We start from the raw sequence: 10,217 nt of genomic DNA on the forward strand, positions 1-10,217 counted from the left end.
GTCAACATGTTTGTGGTGTTTAAAGATGGATTTTGTACAGTCATACCTTAGGCTCATACTGTGTTGTTTTTTTGTCTACCTACATGCATAGATGAACTATACCGCTAAAAATGACATTTCAAACCAATATAAAACCACAGATACGCTGGCTTTACTTTACTTATCATTTTATAAGAAGAAACATGAGTCCATGTATGCATATTTATGCAGTATTTTCTTGTTTTAACTTATCATGTCCTCAATAAAGCCCTAAACTCCCTGCAAATCAGACAATGGGATCCTCCTGCATTGTTTCTTTTTGCAAATAAAAAACCTCAGCTCTACCAGATGGGACAAAACAATTTAACTGTTTAAGCACAATGTTGTAACCATGTTTTTTTTATTTATCTCTCTTTATCCACGTCTTTCAGTCTTGTAATTCTTACTGTACACTCTGCCTCTCCACTGAAGTGGCTGCTCGCAGGCTATGTTGCTGCTGACTCTATAACTGATGTTGTGGCTCCTCAGGGCTCTTATGTGCTGAAGAATCATATGGGCCTATATTGTGTGCAATTGTACAGCACTTTCAGCCAATAACTCACATAGAAACTGTATCCACAGCAAAACTCTTCAGACACGAACACTAACAATAACCACCTATATATATATTATTTTTCAATCATACATAAACATATAGCAAACAGATCGATATATCTACCTATCTGTTCATAAACGTTTTCCCCTGAGCAGCTGCAGGCATAGACATATTGATGACTTGTGAGATTGATAAATAAATAAAAACTTTTCTTTTCGAAAGCACCCTCACCTGGCCTTTAGACTTGGCCAACCACTTTAAATTTAAAATGAACCACACAAATCATAACCATAAAGTTTTTAAAAACAGTCCCTTTTATTAAGCATGGACTCAAATTAAGTCACAGAGCATATTTTGCACAGAAATTGAATTTTATAAAAAAGAAAACAGCCCCTGTCCATTAGAGCAAGTCTATCTAGGGAAAAAAAAAAGTGGCCCATGTGATTAACAGTGTCATTTGACAGTCGTTCCTGTCCACATGTGATTTCCTCTGTGTATACAAGCGCTTTCCGCTGGGTGAAATGTGTGCACAATGCGCATGCTCATGGGCTGCAGGGCTCCCTGTGTGCCTTAGCCTTGTCAAGTCTGCTTCTCAGATCAACGCTGGTGGCTGACTGTGAGCTGTTCCGAGGAGGAGAAAGTTAGGTGTTGGGGGACCTTAGGGTGTTGGGGAGGTAGTGGGGGTGGTGGGGTGTTCTGGTGGGTCAGCACAGAGAGATTGTAAAGATAGAAATAAATGGACAGCGTGGACACAATGTCTGATAGCAGGTCCAGCTGAGAAAACAAAAATACCCACGGAGCACTAAAACCTGAGGGGTGAAAAGTATGCCGGTCTGGAGAGAGGTCAGATTCCCCACCATATCTAATTCAATTTTACAAACTGTAAGAAAACACGCTGCTGTTGCTGCTGCTGCTGCTCTCCAAGCGCTGGGGAAAATGTGCTGCAAGTATGTCCGTTTTTACACTTCGTGATCAAACTTCTTTCTTCTTCCAGTGAGTCGGACACGGCAACGTTTCGTTTCGCTTATTGAGCAAACCGAACAAGGAAGGCTTCTGAATCCCTCCTCGATATTTTTATTAGAAGGGAGATTTTAAAAGATTGGTAGTCTAAAACAGCTTAAAAATCCGATTCAATATTATTGTTAGATTAAAATAAATAAATAGGAGCTTAAGACTCAGTGGAAAGGATTATCTTTGCTGCTTGCGGTAGTACACGTTACGAGTTTAAAAGACAGCAAACCTGCTAAAATGAAGCCTAATGTTGGGCCAGGGGGCATGTGCTTGCACAGTATCTTGTGCTGAATGTGGTCGTGTTTGAAAAGGCCACAAGAGGCTACAGACTGCACAGAGCTGCATGCGCTCTTGCTGGTGGTCCAGTCGGGCCTGGTAAAGACATTAGTGCAGCATTCTGGGAGGACGGGGAGTCCCATAGACAGCGCTCACTTCTCTAAATAAACATTAGTCTTAAAAAGTTTGGCCCCACGACCTCAGCGTGATCGCATTTCACTCTGGATAGTAAACTTGAATTTTATCACGAGGTTTTCGACGACTTTTGAAAACACACTTTCACGCTGGAAAATAAAAATAGACGTCAGATTAAACAAAAAGTTCGTGTTCACATTTTGGTGAGAAATACACTTGCAACCAAGTTTGAAGTATAATCATTATGCTCTTGAAACCCACCAGCCCTGTGATCAATTAACAACCAAACACGCTGAAGCTGGCCTACAGTAGACTGGCGGGAGTACACGTGTGCATAATTTGTCCTCGCTTATAAGAACTGGGATCAGTTCCTTCATTAGAAGAAAGATTTGTGTATTTAAATATGAATGTTTGTTATAAGTGGCTCGCTGATAATAACGGTTTAATTCATATTAAATACACGAAAGGGCAAATCTGAAGGTTTAACATCCACACTTTTGTCAACAACCCGATTTAATTAAAACAATAGCAACATAATGCTTTTTCCCGCTGTTTGTTCTATGGGGGTTAAATTAAACGCTTTATCTGCTCGGAGAATATATCCTAAATCAATAATTATAGGCTTTGATAAGTGGGTCGCAGCCATTAATCGCAGTAGATCCTTGCTGTGAGTCTAACGCGCTGGCATCAAAGGTCAACTGGAAGAAGCCAGTAAAAGCGCCCGCAGTGACACCGCTCGCAGTGTGCAAGAGCGACGGGCAGCAGCTGCGCCTCTCTGTCAAAGCGATAGAGAAAAGTGTTGCACTGTCGCCTTTCCGTTAGTGCGGCTAAGCCAAACCGGGGAGACGGACTGCGGGAGGAGAAACCGAGTGCCAAACATAAGGTCCGAGGACTACCTGAGGGCCTTACAAGGCACTCGTTAGGTCCCTTTTCGATGTAGCCCTAAATGCATCGAAAGTGAGTGTGCAATGCTTTCAGATCAATAGTTCTGGGGGGATTCTAAGGGAGGATACGACACACTCACATGACACACTCACATGACACTTCAACCTGAGGATGAGGATCAAGTGCTCAGGTCCCAAAAACTGTCGCTCACCAATCATTTTTCAGAAATCCCTACTTGTGTGATAGAATAAGAGCGTAAATTCAATTAAAAACGGAACCAATACACGAAAACAAACAGCTAAAATAAAAAAAACAGAAACTTTAAAATAACTTAGACATTGTTTATGTAGAAAACAAACTGTATTTTCTCCTATAAGTTCTCTCCGTGTGCTACATGATCTGTCACTGTAGTGTTTTTGTTTTTCTAAATTTTGCTGATATTGTGCCATTTCTTTAAACTGCTTCCAGAGACAGATGTGTGAACAGTCACGGGATCGCGTACGCGCAGGCCTTCAGTGGCGTGCAAAGCAGATGTACCCCTAAGTCCACGTATGTGGCCATTAAAAGAATGTATACCAATTTGCGCACAGGCGACACATTTATTAGTCACGGGCACTTCCCAAAGCTTTATTTTATCCACGTGGATCGTAAAATATGACAAATTAAAAATGACCAATAAAAAAAACTTTTTTTTTAAATCCAGTAAACACGAACCAGACTTTATACGATCCCCACTCTTCTTAAACAGGCTAGAATGACGGGTGCAGTAGCCTTACCTGATATCATATTCTGGTGATCCTTGCGCAGTAATACTATCTTCAGTCATTAATACCCCTGCCCCGATAAAGCGTGTGTGTCCGTGCATAGACCAGGCAGGCCATCGTCTTTATTTTCTGCAGCAGGTGTTCTTTTAGTCTGTCGAGTCGGCAGGGCGAAGATCTTCCAAAGTTAATATTGTGTTTCCAGAGATGATGGGGAGTTCACTGTCCTCGCTTTGTTTACACATTCTAAATTAATTAAGCGAAGGATTCCTCTGTCTGTTGCAAAAACACGGAGGCTGGAGGGAGGCTGGGTGCAGCGAGGGGAGGCTGTGATTTATTGCGGCGGTGCAGATATAGGGCCGCGGATCGCCTCTCCTCCAGGCCGGGGAGCCGCGGACCGAGCCAACATTCCTGTGCGGGGGCGAGAAAGGGAGGCTCGCCTGCACGCACATAAAAACACAAGGGACGTGGAGAGGGTGATCTCTATGGGACAAGAAATGGTCATGTATACAAGTGAAAGTATCTGGGGGGAAAGTGCATAAAAATGAAGGAAGGAAGCCTCACCAGTGCTTTCACAAGTCGAGGGGAAACAACGTGGAGTGTCTCTGTCTATGTGTGTGTGTGTGTGTCCAGAATGTCCCCACCAGTATAACGAGAATGGTTTGTTTTTATTATTAGCACACTCCAGAGTTATCCCAACTGTGCAGCAGCAGGTTTTATAATTATGTATCCAGGCAGGCCTGTAGGAGCATAACCAGCGGAGGTTAAGGAGGAATCTGATTTCTCTCATCAGAGGAATCAGTTTGTCTCATAGAACAAAGTTGACGGATTTTAAAGCTTATAGATGAATCTTTTAAAATAGGGAGCCAGCTTTTGTGCCTTTAAGGCTACAGGAGGCGGGTATTCTCATCCTACATATTGGCATGTTGTAACCTTGCCATAGTGCCATAGTGTCTCTCTCTCTCTCTCTCTCTCTCTCTCTCTCTCTCTCTCTCTCTCTCTATATATATATATATATATATATATATATATATATATATATATATATATATATATATATATATATATATATATACGATATTCGTATCGATATTGAACCGTTCGATACAGTGCTTTCGGTTCGGTACGCATATGTATCGAACAGCACACATTTGTAATATTTAAATAGTATTTATTTACATTGATGACTAAGTTTTTATATTATATTATATTATATTATATTATATTATATTATATTATATTATATTATATTATATTATATTATATTATATTATATTATATTATATTATATATGAGTAAACGTGACTATTCTCTTAACACCCCGAAATTAGGAACTTGACCTTGATTATCGTACGCAGTCACACATCCCGCAGAAAAATCACACACACACTCATGGTGTCCTTGTACTGTCAGCGCACTCTGTCCTTACGTCCTTCAAGATGCAGCGGTGAACGATGCATCGATCGGGGGCATGACGTTATTGGCAGGGCTGTGAGATATTTAAGTAAAACGATTTTATTTAATCCTCTGGGGTCATATAGTGTGTACTGAAAAACATTAATAATAATCATCATTATCATCATCATCATAATCCTGGTTACCATATAATTTATTGTTATTATTATTATTATTATTATTATTATTATTATTATTATTATTATTATTATTATTATTACTATATGACCTAGTTCTTTATTTTTCCCGAGGACTTGAAGAGCCTAAAGGGAACAAATATTTAGAATGAAATGAAAATAGTTCTAAATGTATGTTGACATCTAAAGCCTATAAATAAATTTTAGCGGGTTTAAGGCTGCTTATACGCCCAAGCAGGGGCATATGGAAGCGGTTAGAAAGAGACTGGAATTGCCCCGAAAACTAAAATGTGTTTATGGTGACTGTTGAGTCATTTGGCTGTCACTTCACATAGCACTCAGTTATTTCGTTTGAGGGAAAACGTCACGAAAATGACGAATGTCGTTGTGGTGTCGGGATCAAGTCGCAGTCTGGTGCTGAAAGCACGGGTGGTCTCGGAGTGACAACAGCGCCAAAGAACTTTATGAAGCATTAAGCTATCAGTGTGCATGCAGTGATTACATGCTGCGTGGGACTTGCATGACAAATTAAAGAGTGTTTTTAAAGATGCGCCCCTGATATCTTTGTGTTTGTGCTCGTTGCTCGCAGTGGTTTGAGGAAGAGCAAGTTCCACTTCTATTCTGGTCACAAGCCTTTAATCTTACAGCAGAGATGGAGCTTGGATGGTCAGTGCGCATTCGAGCTGAAAATCCATACAAATTAGTTCAGTCTCAAATGGTCCGTTTTCAAAGCTCTTTCCCTCTGCATGAACCTCCCCGTGGCGGATCTGTAGCTTGCATTAAAAGTCTCGCGATTTTTATTGGCTTCGTTTTCGTTCCTGTCGTTATTTAACCGTTTAACCACCTCTGCACACGCTTGATGTGGATTTTAATGGTCTGATGCGGCGCATAATGACTCCCTATCAGCGTGGGCGTGCGGAGAAAACTCTCAATAGTGCGCTAATGTTTTTTCCACCTCATTTACTCTGCAAATTATACATAGAGGATATCAATTAACACTGTGGATATACCGGGAGAGGCGCTAATCATAATGATTTCCCAAAAGCTGTATGCGACTTTTATTAGTTGTCCAATTTTAGCTAACAAGGAGAGGAGAAGAAATAGAAATGAAATAAAGGCTGCTTCTGAGTAAAGAAAGTAGTCATGTGTTGGTTTTCGTTTCAAAGACTTTCAGTGAGCTGTGCTGAGGGGAAAACACAGGAGTCAGCCCTCCCACCCTTCATCCTTAATAATCATCTGTCAAAACACCCACAAACTAATTTAACCATTTGCGCACAGATCTGGTAAATAAAAGAGGCTTTACACCAGCTTCTGTCTGGAAACATGTGCTCCAACAACTCTGAAAAAGACCAATAGGCCTGTTTTCTGTAGCCGGACTTGTCCCACTGTTTCTTTTGAACGTATCCCGAGACAACACAGATGACATGAAAGCCGAGCAAACCGAGGGCCTTTTGAGAAGATTGCTTTTCAGGGTCCAAATGCATGTGGCTGGTCTCACAGGGGACCGCTCGCTGTGCGCACATTCACTCCCCTGGGCCAGGGGTCCACACTGACAACATCAACAAACGGCCAAAAAGCCGCATTATGGTGGATTAGGAGCCTGGTGAAAAATGCTGCTACAAATTAGCAACGAAAGCCCAAAAGACCGTGGGTATATCCTTGTTCACTTTCAATTACAGACCGCCGAGGCCCGCTAATGTTCCCATTCATTTAAAGCCTTTGTAACTCGCTAGAAAATGGTCCTTTACAAGCGAGCAAGAGCCACACAAGGGGAATGCATGCCCACTGTTGCGTGATATTCGTGAGTGTTATAAACGTCGAGCCGTGTTTGAAACATTTAAAACCGAATTTTGTGGGTTTCGTTTCTCACAGCTTAAATTAGTCTTAATTTAGCGGACTGCATGCCCAGGACGCCAAATTGCTTTAATTGGTCAAATCAACACCTGAATTAGTCACATTTAGGAATTGAACGACTGATACAAACATCGTTAAAACTGTGGGTTATTCAGGTGGGCAGGATATGGACTGTAAGTGTCATTATAAATAAATAAATAAAAGTAGCTTAAATGCAATGAAATCAACGACATTTAGTTTTCAGTTTAAAAAATTGTTGCAAATATAACATGAATGCAATTCGTTATTGTTCAGTCTATGGCGTCGAGTCTGCTTGAAGGTCATCTTCCCATGCAATAAAAAAAACATTTCTTTAAGTCACAAACATTTATTATTCTTGTCATTACAACAAAAATGACCTATGAACATTTAGGTGTTTTTCTATTGGCAACACATGACATACTGTATGCTTCACAGATTAAATTGCGAATAGGTAGGAACGAACAATTAAAAGGTTGAGAGAGGTAATACGCTCTTTAATACCAAAAGTCACATAGCCTAAGGGTCCACTGACAACATGAAATGATATTGTCACAAATTTACCATGTAGAGAAGATTCAGGGGGAGTGATAGTGGAAAAATTGTAGTGTTATTTTTTTAAATTTCAGAAACACCCCTTTGTCTCCGTGTGCTTTCTAAGTAAAAACCTGAGTTTACAGTCTCTTGTCAGCATATCTCAACAACAGTGCCACTTTTTCTATAGACACAAAATAAAAATAAAAAACAATATAAATCAGAATAAAATTCTCAATTGTATTTTGGAAAAATAAAATCAAAAATAATCCCCGTAACCACTTAGGACAAATTTAACTTATGTTAAAATAACAGACTCCTTTTTTTCCCTCCACTGACAACTGAAGGCCACATGCCACACTGCAGGCCAGCATTATTTAAAAAGCTCTCTCTCCGAGTTTCTCTTGCTTTTGTCTCTCAATATTATACACATATTTACACCCTATAAATAAACCTGTCTCTCCTCGTACACTGTTAAGAAACTGGGAGAACAAGAAACATTCTTACTTCACGAAGAATGTTTACCCTACCTTCACAGAGGACGACGCCACAATTGATTTTTTTTTTCATGAAAAATATTCAGAGGGCATTCTGGCAGTCTTTTCTTTTTCTCCTATTTCTTAAAAAGGGCAAGTGTTCATATTCGGGGTTTTACTGGAAAAAGTTTGACTCTGCGGCCCAGGTTGTAATATGCTCTCCTGTGATAAGTTCAAATGACTTGAGGCAGAGGCCAGTGCTGGGGTCAGCATGGCCAGAATCTGAGCCTGGCTACCCGGCTGTGCGCTGTAGGAAGAAGCGGTGGAGTTGGCTGCACCAATGATATTATCAATGGAGAACGAAGGTCGACTCGGGGCGCTGGAGTCCGTCTTGAGGGGTGGCAGAGAGGGGCTTAGCTGAGGATAAAAAGGCTTTCTTAAATCGGTCCCTAAAAGGGAGGGCAGATGATGCGGCGCGGGGAATATGGAGGCTGATGAGGGCAAGGTGCAGGGGGCGTTAGGGAACGGGAAGGAACCACCTGTGTGGTGTGGGTGGTAAGGGTTGTGGGCTGCGTGGAAGTTCTGCAGCTGAAGTCCATAGTTGTATCCATACGGCGCATATCCAAATCCTGGTAGAAAGCCACCGGAGTCCCTGAGGATATCATTATTTTGGTGCCTCTTGAAGCGCTTCCGCCTGCGCAAGAAGCTCCCGTTGTCGAACATGTCTGCGGAATCCGGGTCGAGAGTCCAGTAGTTGCCCTTCCCGGGGTTGCCGGGCTCCCGTGGGATTTTCACAAAGCAGTCGTTTAGGGAAAGGTTGTGACGAATGGAGTTTTGCCACGCAGGGAATTTTTCCCGGTAGTAGGGAAATCTATTGCTAATAAACTCGCAGATCTCACTCAGAGTGAGACGTTTCTTGGGGCTCTGCAGGATGGCCATGGTGATCAGAGCGATGTAAGAGTACGGTGGTTTCACAAGTGCACTTTTTCTGGGTTTGTCCCCAATCGCAGTCCCGGTCTCTGCATTGGACCCGACCTGATCTGACGGGCAGTCAGAGCTGCTGAGCCCTGGAGAGGCAACCCTCTCGGCCGTGTTCTGGGAGTAATTATCGTCCGAGTCATTGTCGAAGTTGAAGTCATGGTGGATGTACTTTCCGTCTTTTCCAACCGATATGTCACCACCAACCACATCAATGTCCACATCCTCGGACAATGCAGAGCTGTCGGACATATCCGTCCCTAAAGTCATCCTTGGAGTTGCCGCTTGTCTTCCTCCTCTCTCCCAGATTTCCTCCTGCTCTCGTCCGGTGAGGCTACAGAGCGAGAGCGCGCACACACCCTTCCTCTCTGCCTTACAACCACACAAGGGTTTTATTGCAGCTTTATCTCCAACTACCGAAATCACACATGGCTAAAATTGAAAAAGACAAATAACTCTTTGACCTGTGGATTTGGCGTGTCCTCGGAGTCCGAGTCTGGTCAAGCGGGGCCGTGCGACGCTCTCATCGAGAAAACTTCTGGGAGTCACGCGTAAAAAAATAGAGTCAAAGATCAACGATCTTGCACCGATAAGAAGTCGTGTTTTCCTCAGACACGATGGTTTCCGTCTGTGATCACTTCAAGCTTATTCTTATTGTTCAAAAACCTACTTCGGGGCATCCAAATGTCTTTTCAAAAAAGCTTTTACGCACAAGATTGGGTAGGTATCCAGCCAGACTGTCACACTATCCTCCTTAGTGCTCAAAAGGTATTTATAGGGCCACGCTGATCACGTGGTCTTTGAGTCACTGTTACCAGGAACTGGACGAAATTATCCAGCAAAAAACAATATTTGCATTTGCTCTTGAATATTATATCATATGTTAAAATGTTATACTAATAACAGAAGCACTCAAGTCTACACAGGTTGAAACGACATCAGTTGTTCCCTTGTATATGTACATATTTTAAGACCTCCAAGTGCGAAGATCTCAAATATTCTGTGCATATTTTACGCTTTATCAGAGGGAAAAGAATATAAGAAATAGGCATGTGAATGTATGTGTTAAAAGTGAAAAACTGTCTTACTGGTAGCTTCTTATTCACTTTAAAAAAAGAAAGAA

At 41.7% G+C, this 10,217-nt stretch overlaps 1 protein-coding gene across 1 annotated transcript; it reads right to left on the bottom strand.

Moving 5' to 3' along the window:
- Window positions 1-5,340: 5,340 nt before the first annotated feature.
- foxd2 (forkhead box D2) lies at window positions 5,341-9,848 on the bottom strand. Its single transcript, XM_014333155.2, has 2 exons — window positions 9,559-9,848; window positions 5,341-9,462 (listed from the first exon to the last, which is right to left on the bottom strand). The coding sequence occupies exon 2, from the start codon at window positions 9,362-9,364 to the stop codon at window positions 8,261-8,263; it is 1,104 nt and encodes a 367-aa protein (XP_014188641.1). The 5' UTR covers window positions 9,365-9,462; window positions 9,559-9,848; the 3' UTR covers window positions 5,341-8,260.
- Window positions 9,849-10,217: the final 369 nt, after the last annotated feature.

The sequence above is a fragment of the Haplochromis burtoni genome, unplaced genomic scaffold, assembly GCF_018398535.1.
Source record: "Haplochromis burtoni strain Fernald_Lab_line unplaced genomic scaffold, NCSU_Asbu1 Contig_42, whole genome shotgun sequence".
Taxonomy (NCBI): domain Eukaryota; kingdom Metazoa; phylum Chordata; class Actinopteri; order Cichliformes; family Cichlidae; genus Haplochromis; species Haplochromis burtoni.